Source organism: Lepisosteus oculatus, chromosome 2 (genome assembly GCF_040954835.1).
Source record: "Lepisosteus oculatus isolate fLepOcu1 chromosome 2, fLepOcu1.hap2, whole genome shotgun sequence".
Classification (NCBI taxonomy): domain Eukaryota; kingdom Metazoa; phylum Chordata; class Actinopteri; order Semionotiformes; family Lepisosteidae; genus Lepisosteus; species Lepisosteus oculatus.
Genome location: NC_090697.1, coordinates 2,515,578 through 2,536,819, shown reverse-complemented (window position 1 = coordinate 2,536,819; position 21,242 = coordinate 2,515,578). Strand labels below are relative to the sequence as shown.

General features: G+C 39.0%; 1 protein-coding gene across 1 annotated transcript; it reads right to left on the bottom strand.

Moving 5' to 3' along the window:
- Nucleotides 1-1,439: 1,439 nt before the first annotated feature.
- hey2 (hes-related family bHLH transcription factor with YRPW motif 2) lies at nucleotides 1,440-5,589 on the bottom strand. Its single transcript, XM_006626431.3, has 5 exons — nucleotides 4,834-5,589; nucleotides 4,280-4,358; nucleotides 4,103-4,186; nucleotides 3,688-3,769; nucleotides 1,440-3,212 (listed from the first exon to the last, which is right to left on the bottom strand). The coding sequence occupies exons 1-5, from the start codon at nucleotides 4,914-4,916 to the stop codon at nucleotides 2,533-2,535; spliced, it is 1,008 nt and encodes a 335-aa protein (XP_006626494.1). The 5' UTR covers nucleotides 4,917-5,589; the 3' UTR covers nucleotides 1,440-2,532.
- Nucleotides 5,590-21,242: the final 15,653 nt, after the last annotated feature.

Here is a 21,242-nt window from a genome sequence, read left to right as displayed (position 1 = left end):
CCTGTGAACAATCCATTAATTTTTTCAAAGAAAGTAAGCACGTTCTAAGAACTGCTAGCTGGACTTTCACTCATATAGTGAGTTGAACTAGGCAGGGTCTTCTGCATTTTAATTAATAAAAAAAGTTTCTCCTACACACCCGTTAGGCTCTGCGTTCAGTTTAAGACCGTTCTGCAAGTCTTACTACTTGATGTTTCCGAAGCCGCTGATCATGTGTCCGTGTTTTACGACGGCCACATCAAAGGAGCGACTGCGGCGTGAGAACCAGGCAGTCTAAACCAGATAACCGTGGATTTATGACTGCGCTCTGTTCCCATGATTGTCAGTGGGCAGCAGGCACTGTGTGTCGTAATCCCCATTCACTTGGAAATGCTGATACTTTTTCTCTTAAGGAATTTAATGGTCTGACAGTGATTTACTAATGTAAATCTTTCTAACAGACCGGAGGATAAAGAGAGTGGATTAGCAGCACATAAAGGCCCATCTTGGTAGGAGTGACCAGAGTTGTTTTGCTTTCATGTGCTGCCTTCATTATGAGCCCCGCAGTATGTTTTGGTCAGACGAAAACATTACATCTTCCCAGGAAGCCTTTTAACAGCCTGACTTTTTGCAGACTGAAATATTATTATCATAGCACAAAATCTGTGGTTTCACCGTATTTGTCAGGATCTTGCTTTTCTCCCTGTTGGATTAAGTCTTTTGGATGGAAATTCCTCAGCCAGAAGCAAAGATCCATGCACAGGAAAAACAATAGATTATTACAGAACTTATCAGTGTATTATCAATGAAGTATTGAATATTGCCTGGTGCCTGATTTGGTTGCAACACTCCCCAGATCAGACACATGATATTTGACATAAAGAAATACTGTAGAATAATGTAGAATACCATTATCTGATTGAAACAAATTGTATTAGATGGACCATGAATAGCGGATGTTGAACAGTTACTTTTGTTTTTCCTTTACATAAACTCCGCCGGCTCAGCTGTGAGTGCAAATCTTCTGCAAATGGCGTTTTTGTTTTGAAGCATCCCAGTGGAAATAAATGAACAAATTACTGTTGGAAAGGGCAGCTTCTCTTAGCTGGAATAGACAATATATTCTAATCCTTTAATGTCTTGACTTTCATGACAAAAGCGCGTCAGCATCTCTGCATAATTTAACGTTACTGCTAATCGAGAGCGTAGTAAATTGCAGTACTACTGTAACTTGATATTTTCTTCCAGACATTTTTGAGAAACATTAATGCGAATTCTGGTAATAACATTTTTTGTATGTCTGTGTACATTTCCTTAGAATTGTACGGCAGATTCCCATGCTGCTATGTATGTTACATATTAGCATAATATTTTAAAACCAAGATGCACTCATGCACAGCTCCAGTTCCACATTGTTGGCTTGAAAAAACTGTCAAATGAAAAACGACGGTGTAAATCCATCCATGTTCAAAAATATTTTAATCAGTGTTATCGGTAGGCGTTTTGCATAGCAATAAAAAAGGTTACAACTTACAGGTAACACTAAGTAACAAAGCAAAACAAAAAAGTAACAGTAGTATCATTTGACCAATTATTTTTAAAGTCTTTTTTTTCGGTATTTTTTGTTTTTATTTATAATGTACATTCTTGCAGCACGGTTTCAAAGGCTTCTCCACTCAGCAGAGAAATCAAGTGCATCATATTAAAAGCAATTCTCTATTTTTAATTATAATATCTAGGTTCTAATCTGTATTTGCATATTTACAAATGTTTGTTTCTTGAATTCACGCATTGAAACATTGCAGTTTATTTGAACGTGGAAAATGATTATCTTAAAAAAAAACCTTTGGTTTGACATCACCTCACATACCTTCTATAAAAAGCAAAATATGTGCTTCAATTTGTTAACACAGATTTCTGCACTTGTGCTTTAGTAACGCACAAAATAAAAACGTTACTGTTGTTCATCTGGACGTGAGACGCGTAATATAACGTTCAAAGGGGGTTATCCTAATTCCTAAACCTTAGCAAAACAAGCGAATCCAACTACAACTTAATTTTTTTTAATGGTTATATCTGACTTCGACTGAATCTGATATGTGTACCAATTTAACCTTCTAAAAAGCCCAAGATCACGGAGTTGAAGGACGATTCCAGAGGACGAAATTTCATGGGTCACACGCATTCTTCCAGATGAAAGACCAACACGTAACCCGTTTCTCTAGCCGAGAAATTAGGCTTTCAGTGTTTTTTTAATCCAATGTGCCTAATTGATATAAAATAAACTCTTAGTCACATTTTTGCTTGTTGAGAATGTAGAGCGTCGAGTAAACATGATCCGTGTTTTTTTCTCTGTTTCCCACACTAGTAGCTCTTTCCCCACCCCAAATAGTGGGGGACAAAGTAACAGCAAGTTGAGTCCATTAAAGAAAAACGTTTTGAAAGAATGCCAGCTAAACTTTCAGGTCGTGTGTAAAACTGCAAAATGAAGGGGCGGAAGACTTCATGAGAACTTCAGACCAAGGCGTACTGCATCTTTAAACGCGGAGCAGGTCAAAACGCGCCCACTTCGGTCCCCCAAGGCCGGTAAGGCTTGCCGGTGCTGCCCCCGGAGCTGCTCTGTTGCGAGGCCGAAGCGGGGGAGGCGGAGAGCGACGGGCTGACTGCGGGGACGGCGACGGAGGCGGCCGCCGCGCCCGGCGTGAGGACCGGGAAGCCCCCGGCGAAGGACAGCGGGAAAGTCTGCGCGGCGGCCGAGGCGGCGGCGGCCGCGGCGGCGTGCACGGTGGCCGAGAGCGACAGGAGGGAGGTGGAGAGGGGGGGGACGCAGGGCGCGACGCTGCCAGCAGGCGGCGCCCTGAGCGCCGAGTCCGTGTGGGAGAACGTGGCCGTCAGCAGCGCAGACCCGTGCGGAGGCGCTTCCGACAATCGGCCGCCGGCGCTTTCCGAGGAAGGAAGTCCGTTCTGCTGCAGGAGCGCCGCCGGGAGGTGGTGGAAGGCAGCCGTCCAGTGGTGGGGGTGCAGGGGGTGGTGGTGGTGGGCCATGGAGGACGTCATTGCGGCCGCTTCACGCTGGGAGGCACAGGTGCTGAGGTGGGAGACGAGGCGGACTCTGAGGGGGTCGGCGGTGTCCAGACCTTCCACCGAGCTGAGGTACCTGGCCACCTCAGTCAGGCATTCTCTAAACCCAATGCTCATGAAGTCCATCGCCAGCGAGTGGGCGTCAAAAAAACCTGCATTCGCGAAAGAGGCAAAAAAGTCTTAATGCCGAGAGCTGTACTCCTATCACGGGCATAACTTTGGCGGTCAGAAAAATAACTAATCATCTGATGCCATGTATACAGCACAAACTGAGCAGTCTGTTTACTAAGTATGAACCCTGATATAATGTATTATCTGAGCCCAGTTGATGTCCCAGGGTTCGTGTGTTTGTTTTGTCTTCTTTGCGCACCGGTTTCTACACCCTCTCTCTAGAAACCCCAAACAACTCCCCGACCGGGCTGCCTGTGAATGAAACCTCCTCTACTCCCACAGAGTTATGAAAGCAAACACAAGCCCAGGGTCAAGTGCTGCTTTTGTCCCGACAGCGCTTTCCCACGAGTTCAGTCCTGCCATTAGCATTGATTTCCACTCCTTTAATCTCGTCAAAGGACTGTTTGCTCAAATTTCACTCCGCAGCAAGAGAAAAGCAGTCAATTAACTTCTTACCTTTACCTCCTGTTGCCTGGAGCATCTTCAGATGATCCACTGTCATCTGTAATATTTCCGCTTTTTCTAGTTTGGCAGATCCCTGAGGAAGTAAATAAAAATAATACTTTTTATCTCTTTAAGGGTGGAGGTTATTACAACTAGTCGTGTCACTTGGTCCATCAAATAATATCGGTATTCTATAGAAATGCCTTTGACAAATATCTACTGTACGGACAAGATATAAATTATATACAATAAAGAGGCATTTGAAAGACCACATCCCATTTTGAGTATTAACCACAATAACGACGTCAAGACTGTCACCGCAGTGACCGAAAGCCTGTCGTGTTGTTTTTCTTGAAGGTGTGTTCTGCAGGGTATCACATCTGTCTAATCAACGTGCAGACGTTCCACAGGCGTATCAAAAACTTACCTGTTTTTCAAATGCTGTGGGAACTAATCGACGTAATTCCGACAAGCTATTATTGATACGATCCCTCCGTCTCTTTTCGATGATCTGTAACATATAAAATAAATCGGCATCTTTGCTGAGTTCGCAAAATTCTTACTTTCTCTTTAACGCAGCCGCGTCAGTAACGATAATACTGACCCCTCTTCTTTTTTTCCTCGCCATGACTTGAGACGTTGTCGTTGGGGAGCTGGATCTGATGAGCGGGCTGCCGCTCTGTCTGCAGAAACAGATGGGATAAATAAGTTACAGAACTTCGCAAGAATCATTTAATCACAAAAAGCACAAAAAAAAGTATTGCCGTTTTGCTTCAAGCATAAAAAGGCTGCTTTGTGAGATATGAGAAACTGTACGATCTAAAAAAAAAAAATCCCATGTTCACGAATTTTAATGAATGACTGTTCGTACACTTTCCCTTTTAACGAATTTATCGGATTTTCGCCGAGTCGGCGTCTTTCATGTTGCTGAGCGATGCAGTGAGGCCAGGGGAAATATGAGGTTGGACCGAACACCACAAGTTGAGCGCCTCATGAAAATTCAGATGACAGGCGTGCGATGGAGCGTCCCGAAAGGTTTCGCACTTGACAAGTGCGTTTTTTTAAGATGCCCCAGCGTGTTTTTGGATACGCAAATAATTGTGAAAATACGCACTTTTGGCGAGTCTGTGATAGATTAATAGAGTGCCTTTTACATACCCAGAAAAATTGTTTTCACTCCCGACATCAATAGTTTCATCCATGTCGCTGTCAGAAGTAGTGTCCTCACAGGGTCTCTTCATTGTTGCAGTGCAGCGCTTGAAGTCTGCGAGGCGGTTCAAATGTTCGAGCAAAGCTGTCTGCCGCAGTCTGGTAAACACTACACTGGTTACTTTGCGAAACCCTCTGAACTTCTTTCCCACGCAACATTAGAGCCTAATCTGGGCTCCAGGGAACGTCTCCGCCTACCTCCCGCTAGGAACACCCACGCCACAGAAAAACACGCCCCGGACCAGCAGAGCCAGCGGTTTTTGTCACAGCGATGTGCAAATAAATCTTTCCTTTAACTTTTCTTAAAATGGTGATTCCATAGACTTGTTGGTCTAAAGGACCACAGCACGTTTGTCGTTCTTTATTGCATTTTTTGTATCAGGGTTTTAAAAGACTTAAAAAGTTTTACGTGATTTGATACTTTTTACGCAAAATATCGTTCAAAATACTAACGTTTTACAATTAAACAACGTGGTGAAACATTTTAATGAAAATCATTTGATATCCAAAGCTTCTGCCCATGATTTTCTTGAAGTACAGCAGTCGAAACATCTCGACTTCGTGAAAAATAAAAGTACTTTTAAGTAAAACATACAGTAACCGTTGTTTAGTGAGCCCTGGCAACTGTTGTACACTTAAATATAAAAACTAAGCATCCTTGATTTTCACAAAAAGTAAAATAATTAAGTTTCGGGATTATACTCCGGCTAGGGCTGACCTCTTGTGCCCTGCTTTATCTCGAAGAGCAGGCGTTACATACTTCTTTAGTAACTTTATTCAAGAGGAAGGCAGAGGAATGTACAAGCTGATTGGTTCACAGAATTGTATAATCGTGGTAAGGAGAGGTCAGAAGAAACACGCACTGCTATTCATGGACACCGCTAAGGCAAAACAGACTTTTCTATATCTAGATTTACGCGAACAAGTTTCTCTTCATTTGTTTCTATACAATAATCAGAAATAATTTAATGTGTCTGGGGAAAACAAGTCCCTGGCCGTGAGATTGCTACCTGTGTTATATCGGATTTACTTAATGCAGTTTCTTGCAGTTTTTTACATGTGCACATTCTGACAACACAACACTTTTCCACACTTTTTCGGGGATGCCTGCATTCAAACTATACTGCTCACAGTGTCTAAGCAGTAAGCGTGTCTAAGACGGCGATTTCTCACAAGAAAATGCAATGCAGCCACCAATGGTAGTGTTTAGTGTTGTCAACATTAAAGTCCTCTAGAAGAGTCACAAAATAGCAATTATCCAGAATGCGCTCCTCAACCTCCCCATCCCCCGAGAGAAACAGGTGCAGGATTACAAGTCCTGCATTGCACAGTCCAAGCATCCTTAAGGGTCTCGCTGTTTAGTTGCATCTGCGATTGTTCAATAGTCGTCATTTTACAAATGAAGAATGTTTTTGTCCTGGAAGACGTGCAATCGTACTATCAAGAAAGTGATGAGCACGCGATACCTACTGCACAAAATACTTGTATATTGTTGTACTTGTAAATCAAACTACCGCGATTGCACAGTGCCTTCCAAAAGCGTGATTTACACACAACTGCTGCAGAGCCCTGCCGTGAAAGAGCTACAGTATGCTACAGTACAGTACAGCTACAGTGACAGCGCAGAGGAGACGGTCTGTACTGTACGTCGGGGAACTGTACGTCGGTTCTAGAAAGAGTGTCGTATATATTATAGCGATGATGCATATTACCGGACAGTCTAACTAATTATCTACAATACCAGCAGCTGACTTTAGAGTAATCCCACTCACAATATTTTAATTAAATCAAATAAAACTACGTTCGTGTCTTGAGTACATATTAGAAAGATATTTGTAGATTTGCAGAATTCTGAAATTTAATGCAACTGAATGCCATTCGATAAATACAAATAAAGTTTAAATTGTATACATTGCTGACTGTGTATATACATCATTGGTGTACGTCTGCTCTTAGCAGGTTAATCCTTACGTCAGTTCTAAGAGAGCCCGCGTGGTCTCCAGGAACGCATGCGAGGTTTATTTGCTTTCCAGGCTCGCTTGTCGTGTTACCCCGTGGAGCTGTAAATGTGAGAAAGGTACTGAGAGGTTTCACGCCTCATTAGTCCTCGTGTGACCTCTGAAATGGAACCAGCAGCATTTCGGGAAACAGCAGTAGCAACCCACACACACACAACACCCGGGAAAAACAAGCGCAGTTTTCCCAGGAGGTCAAAAAATCACCTAACAATGGGAGAGCTGCTCTGAGGAGGGATTTCACCTCTCATGCTGCACAGATAGGCAGCGGAGTTCGTGTTCTCCTCTGTGTTTTTCTGCTAATTCGACAGCCGATTCAGAATTTGCAAAAATGTTTTTATGACATTCATCTTATACGATTGCTTAATATATAATATATAAATTGGAAGCAACGGTAGATAAAATGTAAGTCCAAGTGCAATTAGGTTGTAAAAACGTCACAAACTACAGGAATAACAGAAAAGTAGTATATGATACTAATAAATTTAAAGTAGTAAGTAAAAACATAAGGTTTTAAACGGAATTTTATTTTATTTTAAGTTGATCATTTGAAACGGTCTGCCCGTTACTTTCAAACGATACTAGGGTAACATTATTTATTGATCATAACAGACAATAACCACATCAAGAAAGTGATGAGTAGAAACAGTCCAGAACTAACAGCATTACATATTTTGAAAGTATCAATAGGTTTTACATAAAGATTTAATCCAACCGGTAATTGTTGTAAATTTCATAACCATACTTCGAAATTCTTGAGAGAAGTACTAAAGGCTTTCGCTTCAATGGGATCCGTTTTATTAAACCCCACGTAATCGTCAGCAAGTATTTCGAAGTCATGTTAAACTGAAATCGTTTTTCTTTGTTTTTGCTAAAAAAAAATAGAAGCTTTTACAATTTCAGAAAACAAGGAGCATAAATCTCACTTGATATTTCTGTTTTATCAGAAAGTAAAAAAAAACTCTTAATAGGTACTCACATTAGGTACAACCTATTTAACTTTATGTTTATCGAAGTCCATCGTTAATTTGGACTCGATTAGGCCTTGGCAGGGAATTTATCAGTCGGAAGTGACAACCATTAGCTATTTAATAATAATAATAATAATAATAATAATAATAATAATAATAATAATAACTTACAGTCACTTTTTGGAGTCGACATGGAAAGACGCCTTTTTAGGATTTTTTTGTGTACACTGTGACTTTAATTAAAGGATACGATAGTGACTTTTCACGCTCCTATTTTGCGAACATTTTCCTGTGTTTCAGAATTTAAGAGCAGACAAAGAATAGTTTCTGACAACCGACAGAATGAGGTCAGGAGCTGGCGAAAGGGCACTGTTCTTCACAATCCGAAAACTAACTCGCATACAACTGAATTCATAGACCCGGCAGAGGAAGTGATTCATGAAACGCTCTATATGCAAAGGACCTGTTCTTGCAGTCTATGCCAACAGCTAAAGCAGAATAAATTGAACGGGGAAATGAGGCGTTAGCCACTGCTGCCGGCTACTAGTGCAGAACGCGGTCTAAAGGCAGTCCCTTCTGATTTTCAAACACATTATTTCCTTTCTAAACATGCTCGCCTAGCAGACGAAAACAAAAGCCTTCATCTAGTACATTTTGCACATGTTCTGTTTTATTTTAATATAATTAGAGTTCATATCTACACCTCTTCATTGACCAGAACTTCACATTTAGCCTGTTTCAAGTAAATAACAATGAGTAACCTACAGTAAGTGATAATGATACTTTTCGAGAAACAGTGATTATAATTTTAGTTTTTGTGCGCAAATTCAGTTAATTATTGAAATATATATAAATATATTCTCACCTAACACGTTTAATTAACACAGTAGCTGCACAATATCTTATTTTGCTAAATAAAAGGCAAATATTAGTTTAAGATGCCCTGAGTGAGGATTCGTGTGGGAACCAACTACCGGCACTGTCACAGTGACAGAAGTGGCAAAAGGTATTTTTTTTGGAAGCTGTGATTACCTGAGTTGTGCACTCAAGTGTTTGGTTAAGTATGGATTTTTTCTTCCTCTTTTGTTCCTACTGTACATCCCTCTCATTGCCTGTCACACCACCTCCAAAATGTTGAAAACTGTAGTACGTGTACTGTATGTGTAAATGGTATATACCTGTATACAGCATGAAGAAGGACTACAGCCAGGTATAAATGAGATACTGTACGAAGAGTTTCGGTTTTTATTCAAATAGAGGAGGATAAATAGAGCGTATTAAGTAAAAGAATGACCAAGAACGCGTTTTGTGCACAGATTTTAATATGTTAAAATAATCTGCTGAGTCTTTTAGTGAAACACCTTTCATCAGTGCAGTCAGAAACGTAAACACCGAGCAGTTAACTTCTTAAAAATTATTTCCAGGAGGCGATGATGGCAGAATAGAAAGTTCATTTCAAAACGGCTGGAGATCTTGTTTCTTTTGCATGCGGGAGACATTCATAGGCATCTCTTTTTCTTTCTCTCCTGAAACCCTTCCATATTTGTACACAAAAATAACTGCAGAAATAGACTGACCTTAACAGCTTACAACTGAATTTAAACACTCCCAACTAAAAAATGAGTTGAAGTTGCAGGATCTATCATTTGATTATTCTTTATATTTATGTTTATATAAATTAATTTATCATTAATAATTTCTTATTTTTAGTTACAGGTGACCCGCGTACATAATTTGAGAATACAGTAGATGACTTTTTTGGCATGACTTACATAAACTAAACGAGTAACTACATTTTACAAGTACAATGAAACATCGAAGTATTATTGTACGAACAATTCGGTGAAAAACAGAATTTACCTTGCAACAAATTTCACCCGCGCTGCAATCTTGTGCACTCGATTGGTTTATGTTTCCTTTCTATGTGCATGTCATATCGGTGCCCGTATCATCCATGGTTTGTGGTTTGTCTGAACTTTTAGTCTTTCATGACCTTGTTCTGGGCCGAAACATCTGTTTTAATACACACATAAAATCTGACAAATTAACACTGCCCGACTGTCCATTCCCAACCCCGAACTTTCCTGTACCGTATTGTTCTTTTTTTTAGGAAAAATCTAAAAAAATAAACTTTTCCGCAAACATTATTTAAACGGGTCTTTTACAGAGGCGATTGTGTGTTAAATGTTCAGGAGGCATTGTGCTGGGCTATATCTGGCAAGTGAAAAACAGCCTGCTTTTTTAAAAGCAGATAGTTCGCGGTTTTATAATACACGATTCTGCGGAATCATTTAGAATAAAACTCTGATATTTTTATTATCAGTTAATAATATTTTTTCTTTGAAATGCACTCGAAAAGGACGAGCCTATTTAATATTGATATTTTATTTAAAAAAATAGAAGGCTGATTATGCAAAACCTGTTTATCATTCCAAACAACAATTTCCTAAATCTGCAGGCACTAACAAAATAAAGTCAAGCAAAGTCGCCGCAAAGTTTTGGTCTTCGATGAGCAATAATCTCATTTTGCGAGCATCTCTCACTATTTAAACGTTTATATTCGACAAGTGTAGATCCGTGATGTTTTTAAACTGCACGTTTTTTTTACATAATTCACTAAACATCGCCAAGAAAGTTACGGTAACAGGATTCAGGACCCTGGACAGTTCTTGTATAGGAATTCGCATCAAAGTCGTTGCAGGTCTATTTGGACCTGGGACTGACGCGAAGTTCTCGAGAAAACACATTTGAATCGCAGCCTATGAGAGAATTATCAAACAAAACAAACATGTATATATACGCGAAAGTGCAGTTGCGAGTCAGTTTGATTTAGAAAATGAGAGTAAAAGAGTTGTGATTACAATCCTTCTCAAGGTGAGATCAAGGATCCCCAAAATGCAAATAGCAGCAGTACTCCAGATGAAAATACTACATTATTAGTATTGTTAGAAAACCAATATTGCTATAAATAAAAAAGAAGCACAGATAAGATTTAGATGTGACAATGGATTGTTGAGAACATGATTAGAATAAAGAACGTTGACTGTTGTGTATTTTTATTGGACGCAGAGGATTTTCAGAAATGTATTGAAAAGGCAGGTACAGTATATAGCTGCTCATTGCACAGGTGTGTAAACTGTGTAATGAGGTAGTGCAGCATTTTCCTTTCAGTACAATGAAATGGAGTACAATCACACCAACATCTGATATTTGCCGGTACTGTTCCATTGGACATCAAAATAAACATTTTTACAGAAAATATGTTAAATTCAACTGTTATATAAAAGTCTTCTAAAATCTCTGAAAAGATTTATGAGCAATGATTGACTTAATACTGTGTAGATACTGTGATTAAAGTCTGACAATGATAGAAAAGGTTTTGAGACTTCACACATTACATTTACACTCGTGGCGCATAGTTCAGATGAGTAATCCATATGAAATGAAAGGAAATAAAATAAAACATACGTGACTGTCATAACTGCCAAGAATCTCACTTTGAATTAGTTGACTCTGTGTTCCCTGTACATTTAAAGACAACCTCCACCCATCCACCAATCTGAAATTATAACCTTGGTGGTTTTAGCATTTTTGTAACAAGTAGTAAGAAGACTCTGAATGCAAATTGATCCACGAATACAATGCCAATAGTGGAAACTATAGCAGTGGAAGTTCAAATGTCGGCAGTTATCTAGAAAATTAAATTTAATAATGGCATGTGCGAGGTCTTACATGCACACAGTTAAAATGTGCTTTCCAAATCCCAAATGTGTGGTATTGAACTAGAAGAAGCACTGTATGGGACCTTTCACCTGCCTTATTTAGTTAGAGCAGGAAAGTAATACTCATGCTTGGATGTAGTTAAAGAGCAGAAAATAACCAACAGCAGCAATGTAGAAATTTGACCATTCAAAGGGTCCCTCTGTTCTGGTACTCAAGAATCACTACCTCTTCTGCTTTACATTCCACTCAATTACTGAGGCTAAAAAACCTTTTAAATAAACCATTTGTTTAAAAAGACCATTTTCTTAACTTGTTCCAACTCTTACCCAAGTATTTAGGAGAGAGAAATATATACGGACACATTAATTTAGAACATTTTGTCATGTACAGTATGCTGATTGTTTGAATGGTGTAGAATGTGCCTTGATCTAGTTTCCACGTGTTTTTCCTCTCCCTCACACCTGAAGAAGATCCCACAGCCGAAAGCTGTTGTGTCCCTCTTCTTTTCCTTTCCGCACGGAATGAACCTTCACCTGTTCCTCTGCAGCTCATTTGTGCTGATGCAGCCACCTACGCCAACGTCTGATTTGCCCTTTTTAGAAAATAGCCTAGTTATTCAGTAAGTCTCCCTGAAAGCCAGAAGAATCAGTGCTTTTAAAGAGTGAGATTAAGATTATGTCTAAAGATTAAGACACGCTGCTCAAATAAGACTTCATCTGGAGTATTGTTTTCAGCTTGAGCTACTGCCATACTGCTGTTGTTTAAGAATCCATATAAAGCAGAACAGAAGTAGAATAATCAGCTTAGTTTCTACTCTGAACAAAATGTTGGACATATGAAAGAACCTTGAACCTTGAATCAAGAAAGACATGTCTTTACAAAGAGAGGTGTGGGGGTGTGGAAAAAGCTCCCTAATATGTTTCATATGAAGTTGATTTCATGAGATCCAGCCAACAATCAATCAATAATCATAAATATCCACTGTAAGAATAATTACTATTTTACAGTAGGATAGATTGAATGCATACATTCATATGAATATTTGTAACGAAATCATAATGGAACCATGTTAGAAGAGGCTGTTTAACCCAGTGGTGGAAGAGTTAATGTGGAGTTCTCACTCCTATGATTGAAAGATATATGTGCTCTTGTTCAGCTGCCAGACTTCAAGCGCACAAACAGCAGTTGTTCCTAGAGTACATGAAACATATAACTGGTAATTACAGAGCACTTGTGGTATGATAACAGACTAGATCATTTCTCAGACCGACAGCAGAGCAGCATGTGCAGAGGATATGTTTTATTGTTGAGATTCTGCTATCCAAGGGATAAATAATATGAAAGTTATATATGAAAATTTGCCCCTGATATAAATAGAGATAGAAGAATTGTCTTTTCAATTTTAAAATGCTCTTGGATGTGTTGTACTCTTACTCTACTGTTGCATCGGATTTAAAATCTTGATCAGAGAAATCTAGAAACCATATACAGAATTTGTGAGTATAATCATTAAGTGAAACAGCTATTGAAGGTGAACAAGTAAAACATTTACACCTTTCCACAACGCATTAATAAGCTTACTCATAATCATTATGTCATTTCGCATAAATAAAAATAATCTGTAGAGAATTAATTTGGCCAGCACAGGACGCATGATTCCATAACTAAAGCATATGCTATCAAGTGATGGCTTACTGCATTGCTTATGAATCCTAAAGATTGTGCTTGAAGTGGTGTAAGTGAAGGAAGATCATTGAAAAAAATGATATAATGAGGTTCATCAAAACATCTTAGTTGATCTATTAACTGCTATATTATATACTGCTATTTACTGCTATTTTGTATTGATAAGATATGTATGATGGTAAAATGTATAATTCAATTTGTAGTTTTATTTGTAACGTTTATTTTTTCACTTCAGAGCCCTGCTCATCAATGCTTTTACTTTCCCTTTCCAAGACCTGTCTGCATCCCTCCTTTTCCAGCTCCTAGAATCTCATCGCTGCTCAGGGGGATGTTGGAAAGGTAGAAACTAGTTGTCTGGTTATGATTAAAAAAGCACCATAAAAAAGAAATATCACAATATCTTATTCTATTATGCCACATCAGTGCAAATCCATCAATATTTTATAATGATTCTAAATACAGCCCCAAGTATGATTCACAGAGAAGACACAGGTTAGTAAACCGACAAAGATAATCTGGACCATTTTTCTGCAGCCTAGGACCTCCGGGGTAGATACTCAGGATGTTTGATTTGTTGAACATTCTGTAAATCAGGATAATCCATTAAATCCAAATGATTTCAAAGAAGAAGGTAGCAGGATCTGGATTTTCTGTCATTGAATGTATAGTTGTGTTTCCTATTACATTTTATCTGCAAGATTTACTGTACATCCCTCTTTGTTGATAGGTTAACTACACCAGGAATCCCTCTTCTGTAAATTGAACTTCACATAGGTAATTGTGATAAAGTCTGCAGTAGAAAATCATTATCACTGTACAATAACTATGAAATATATTGATCAATATGTATACATTTGTAAGTGCAACATTTTCTTCCCATCCTAATATATACAAATATATAATATTTAGAGCAATATTTACAAATGTTGCTGTCTACTTTGTTGTTTTTTGCTTAACGTCAGGTTGCTAGTCAATACATTGTCAATACACTGAATTAATGTGTCACTGGCAGGGACATGTTTACATTTGAATTGAACCTTGTCTAAAATTACAAATATGAAATGGGATTAGATCAGATTAATACTAAACCAAAATCAAATCAAAAACATTTCACAAGATGCTTTACATATGCATGCCAAGCTACTTTTTTACCAGATTGTTCGAAGTGTTGATAACTTTCAGTTTTAAGTCCCACTCAGCTGTAGCACATGCCCACATCCTCCACCAGTGAGTGATGCCACGGGGGTAGTGGCAGCCGCAGTAGTCGCATCGCTCCGGACTTGCCCCTCCCAGTTCCTCCCAGTGCTGTTCTTCGCTCCCTCACCAGGGCACTGGGACGTGGCTCAGGGACTCTCAGACCCACTGTCTCTAACTCACGCACACCACTGTCCTCTGACATCCTACTGGCAGTCCCCTGCCACACTGACCCCTTTGCCCGTGAGTTCCCAGGCTCAACGAGTTTCCTCTCCCACTCTTGCCCTCTGGGTAGTACCCTGCGGGACCTCCACGGAGCCTCCTGTTACCCTCACTGTTCTGGAGTCTTCCTGATCCCTGGTGGTATACTCTCTCCCTAGGCTGGGACCTCCTGCTTCGACAGTAAGATGGCTACTGGTCCTCTCAGGCTAGCCAGGCCTCAGGCTTCCAGGTCCTCCTCCAGCTGCGGACGTCCTCCTGATGCCATCAGGCTGGCCCTCACACACACTGAGAGGACACTCTCGTGGCCAGGCCTCTCACTCTAACTACACACCCTGAGTCGAGGTAACCTCAGCAGGTTACTGATGTAAACTAGGAAGAGCAGTGGTCCCCATACAGAACACTGTGGTGCACTGGAAATGACATCCCTCCTTATCTGTGCCCTTGTGTTAAAGGCCTCGCTGCACCCATGATCTGTCAAGATGGTAGATTAATTACAGCACTCGTATCAGCAATAAGAAAGTGATATTAATGTTAAACAATATCTTCTCACCTCGGTAAGATTAGTGAAGCAAAGAAACCTGATCAAAAGGTCATGGGGCATAAACTGAAATTAATGCAATTTCGCAGACTTGTCTCCACTATACTTGGGGCAGAAAGAAAATAGTTATGGCACAATTATTAAACTATTATTTGTTTTAATGTTAACAGAAGAGGAAGCAGCAACGTCATCAATACCTGTTAGCAAATCTAGGAACATCCTGCTGTTTGAGATGGGAGTACTGTATTGCTGCAGCATTCATTTTCTATGTACAATATCAGACATAAGCAGTGCACTGATTATGAACACAGAGAAAGCAGGGAGAGAATAAAAGCACACAAAGTCACCACCACTGTTAGGGTCTTAACAATTTCGAACAATGTTCTCATGCTGCGCCCTGTTGAGGCGGCCCAAAGCCCTGGACAGCATTTGCATCGTAATGAGGGTGTTCCTTCAAGTCAGAAGAGCTCCTCGATCAGCAGTGTCAGCCCCACTTGGACAGATTGTTGTTTAAAATTGGTCCCCTCTGGGATAGAGTGAGGAGGAGTCACCTCTCTCTTTCTGAATGTCATCTTGAAGTGGGGTTTTACAAAAGAAGCAAACACATAAGTTCAAAAAAAAGGTGTAATGGTGTAGGAGCCTAATAATCTGTGACCATTTTACAATCACATGATCCCCAAAAGGGTTCATGATAAAAGTATTTAGTTCATTTTTTTATGATTTTCCATGCAATGGTTTTGGTCCGTGTTGTACATTTTAACAATCTTGAACCCTGATTTTAGATTCATTCAGATTCACATATTTTCTGTTTTTTTGTCTGAATGTAAATATGATCGGTGTGAACAACGTTTAGACGTACTGCTGCAGCAGCATCACCGTCTCCTGGCCTGGTATCATCAGCTCTCTACTGGAATGGGAGACCCAAGAGTGGTGTCGGTGGACGCGTAGGCGACTCTTCCCTCTGGACCACACACAGCTGCCAGGTACAGTATGCTGATGGAGAAACTGCTGTAGGACAGACCATCGTTCAGTGTGAGACCTCAAGCTGAGATCTTGATTTCTTGGTCATTACGTATTTCAAGACAGTGTTCGGAAGAAGAGGGGTCTAAACCTCATGTCCTAGCTAAATTATATACCCTGTCCTTCCCCCTTAATGAAGAGGATGAAGCAGTTTCTTATTTTTCTGCCCAATCTGCTGTGTAGTGGGGCTGATAGCACATCATATCATTCACATGTCACCCAAGTGACTGCTGCACGTCAACAGTAGATGAGATGAGTCTCATCCTATACTGTATATAAAGTGCTTTAGAATTTTTTTGGGGTGAAAGCTTATATCAGGACATTTATTTTTATTTAGTACTGTCACTTGTTTCTGCTCATGTACCAGTACTACTTAGAATTAATTTGATCAGCTTTCTGTATATTTAAGAGGTACTACTTAAAAATCTAGACTGCATTTTATTATATATATAAGATATAGAATGCGTTATATCTATTTGGTGGAATTTAATGCCCTCCAGCTCTGAAAGTTTTGTCTGATTTTTTTTCTTAGTGGAAATGAATAAGTCTTAGCTGGATCTTGTGCTGCTTTGCAGGCTGTTTTTATAACATAGGCAAGATAATGAGAGCTGAATTGCCCTTTCACCTTCAATTTTAGGGCTCTGTGCTAAGCAGAGCTTAAGGAGGTTTGCATACAAATGCTGTAAAGCTCAGATTTCAGCTGTCCAGACTGTGTTTTTTAAACTTGACAGGTGTTGGTCCAAAGTTTTCACGAGCGCTTAAAAATACACAATTTTCTCAAATTGTTTAGCTATACAGTATATATGACATACATGTTTCAAGGATCTTTTATATACACAGTAAAAGTTTAAAAAGATAATAATAGCAGAATGCAAGATTGGAGCAAAACAAACCAGCATATATTTGAAATGTATACAATAGTCTGCTCCATAGGCTTGGGATACATTCTAAGCAGCTGTGATATACACAGATAAATTGCTTTTCTGCCAGTTTAAGGTCCCATCTGTAATTAGTTTTCTGGGTTAACACTGCAGACAATGTATTGTTTTGTGCACAAAACCCCCTGTTATTTGCTTTACCCCTGTTGGAGCGCAGTAGTGTCTCCCAGGCCTGCTGCCAGAGTGATGACTCTTTCCCACAGCTCCCTTCACTGCAGTGTAACTCAATCACCGTGTGAGAGCCAACCAGAAGCACAGGCAGAGACAGTGCAGGAGAAAGGCTGTGCCTCAGAAACCACAGCCCGGCCTGCTGCTGTTTACAATACCTTTGTGCACATTGTTTATTGTGTTTATTGTACGGCTAATTGAACTAGCATGATATAAAACCTGAGAAATCTGATTCCTTTACAGAACCAGCTCATAACATTAAACCATTCCCACATTACTTTTGATACGCTCACAGATTTGGCATATTTTCTTGAAAACAAGAAGCCAGTAGCACAACTAGACAAGTGGGATAAAGTAAAACTATCAAAGCAATTTCATAAATATTCTGTGGAAAGATCAAAGTTCTGCAATACTTAGTTAAAAAATATTAAAGTAACTTTATGCATGAGAAATCTGCACTTATCTGTATATTTATAGTACCATCATTGTTATGAAAGCTTTAAAGATGCACAGTAAAATGAAGCATACCAGATGCCTGGTGAAAGACTCGATTACAAAGGAAGGGTAAGGTGTGCATTCTCTTGTGCGTGCCTCTCAGATTGCTGGAAGGGGTATCCTTTCTCTTTAATACTTCTCTCTTCTCTCTGCCTCTGGGCTCAGGCTGTAGTCACTGCTTTGGAATAAGGACCAGAGCTGATCCTCAATCACCTAATGCTGGTGCTTGAGCCACAATCCATTTAAACTGGATAGGCTGAAACTCCAGCTACTCACCAGTCCACAGCTTTGTGAATAATATTGTACTATATGTGCTTTTTTCTACAAGACAAACATTCCATCTCCTACATCTTTCATCATCATCTCAGTAGCACCTAATGGATATTACCAATCACATTCATGAATTTACAAATCCTGCTATTGTTCCCCTAATCTCTGTCCCCCTACACTATAGTTAAAATAAATGTATTTCTTATAGTTGCATGTCATTCGCAATACCTGGCATGTTGTGGTTATCTCCAGGCTTTTTTGGCAGGCTGCAACGTGTCCTGAAAAGGCAGTAAAAAGGGCCAGAAAGGGAATATCAGTGAAAGATGCTCAGAGTGGCTGTGATTGTGTGTTATTGAGTGGGGTGCAGTCAGAAAGACCGAGTGAAGACAGTGTAGCTGGCTGCAGTGGCTCAGTAAGGGAATGTTTGAACAAAGGATTTAGCATCTCTTTTTGTAAATTCACATCTTGTGGTTAATTCTACTTGTCTATATATCTATAATCCCAGAAGATCGCTCAACACTGTGAGACTGTTTACCCACCTGTAGTTTTGCAGCCATTGTGGTAGAATAAAGATAGATTTGATTTTGAGTCCAAATCATGAGCTGGGAGAAACAAATCATAGTTAAACTAAAATGCTTATTTAACTTTGTTGTCAACCACTCTCTGAAATTGATTAAAAACAATTTTAAAATATGCAGGGCCAATATAGGAGCAATGTTTCTCTTAACAGAATTTAAAAGGACTCATTGAACATTTAACGCTCCCTTTAATCTACAACCAATTGTACAACCAGTTTTTCAGTAAATAAATGTATCTTTCCCTTTAATCTAACAATGTTATGTTTTATTTTTACTTTTGAAGTAGAACGCTTTTAAAGGAGATGTTTGTTTTTATTGATGGCTTGAAAGTTTCATTGCAACTCTGTTGTAACTGTAATTTATAGTTATGTAAACCAATTAGATTTTATATTTTTTATATCGATCAGTCACATAAAAAAGATTCAAATAGCTTTTTCATCTTTGTTGTGCACTTATATACTCAGTATTTTATTTTATTGCTTTTGAAGTTTATAGGCTACATTTATGTAATTATCATCTAGGTGTACGTAACTAGCAGATTGTATGTATTGTATTAGTTTGGAAATGAAGTCTTAAGAAGCACTATGTGTGAAATCTATGTGAGGAATCAAAACTTTTCATCAGATTATTTCTGAAAACTGTCTGTTTTTACACTATATTTGAGAACTTTGACATTTTTCTAATTGATTAAAAAATAGATCTGTACGGTAGTAATAGTTTTATGTTTGACCATAAAACATTAATAAATAGGTAAAGAACATAAACAATCAAATAGCAGACTTGTTAACTGGTGTAACCAACATTTTCATATTTGTTAAACCGTATCGTAGGGTAAACTTTTATCCTTTACATTTTTTTAAAAGGCAAAAAACTGACATTCAAGTCAGAGCTGGAAATGGCTAAAAAAACCTGAACCCTGATAATGGTTTGGAGAACTATGTGTAGAGTCTTTACAGCAATTACATAAAAACAGTTACATGTATTTAAGTAAAACATTATTCACATTATTTAAATTCTTTCACTGATACAATTTCACCAGAAAAAATGTATTTGGCAGTTATATTTAAATCCTGAAAGAAAAGAAAAAAATCATTTTAACTGTTTAAACATTTGTATCTTTTATACCAACTCTTGTGGTGTGTTAATTAACAGGCTTGATTTTAATAATATTTATTTAACATTTTTTTTTTGTTCTCGTCAATCTTTTATAACACAATACAGTATATATATAGTTTATTTTATGGCAATGATAATGAAACAAGTGGAGACTAATTCCGCACAGAAAAGAGAAAAAGAAAGAGTGAAATTATTACTCAGGTCTGTGCAGTGTGGAATTAATCTTGGCTTGTTCTTCCTGCAACAGACACATTGACGCAGCTCTCCAATCTAACGTTATTATTATCCCCTGTGTGTTCTTGAAACAGTCTGGCTTGGGAATTTGTTTGGCTGGAGTAAAAACATCACTCCCTTATCCATTCATCCCTCTATTTTCATCCTGCAGCCTTGAAAAAATAGACACACACGGCTGCCTTTAAAGTACTTCTGAAAAAAAAAAAGAACAAAACACATAACTTATGTTAAAACAGAAGGGTAAGACACTTCCTTCAGGCCCCAGCCAGTGCAGTTAGGAAGGCTGAATCAGGCCTGTTGCTGTTCCCATTGGGAATACTTGGGGTGTGATGTAAACTGTGCTTGCTCTGAGCCCCGTGTCCTTAAGCTCCGTGTGCTCCCCCCATTCCCAAGCAGGGGAAGATTCTTGTCATCCCTAACATACTTTCTCCCTGTAAAAGCCTGCCCTGCCCACTGCTGGGTGATTAAGGCTGTACCCCCGGTGTGCCACACTATCAGTGGTTCCCAAGGCTGCCTAGCCTGGGAAAAGCTGCATGGACACGATCCAAAATCAGCATTACATGAAGTATTGTTCTTACTCTCCCTGAGTCCAGAGCACACAATGAAAACAACAGCAACAGCCCCATGCCCTTACCCTCCTCCCAGCACAAGGCTGCTCTCCTGGGCCGGTTCTAGTCCTTTTTTGGACAAATTTAACTATTTCCTGGCTGTGAGTGCTGTTACATGGGACCTCAATTCAGGTGTCACTTTATTTCCTATTACCTGCGTCCCTAAGGTTTCCTGGAGATACGATAAAGTTTCCTTGCCAAGGTTATTTTATTAACAAGGTTTTACATTTTCTGTGAAGTCTCTTGGATATTTTATAACTTTATAACGATTTGTCAACATGACACCCCACCCTACCTTCAACAAAAAAGCAATCTTAGGAAGACCTAAAATTAAATTTCTTTACTTTAAAGTCTTAGGCTTTATTGTAAATAAAACAAAAGTGTTTATTTACATACCTCAACATTTAAGGTGAATTTGTGAGAGGATTGATCTAAGCAAACATGTCTAACAAATTATTTACTCTACTCAATCAAACAATTGAGATTAATATTTCATTAACTGAAGTATGTAGGTGTGGTCAAAGCTTGTGTTTGATTTAAAAAGGCTTTCTTGTCCTTGACCTTGTAAGGTAATGTTTTGCT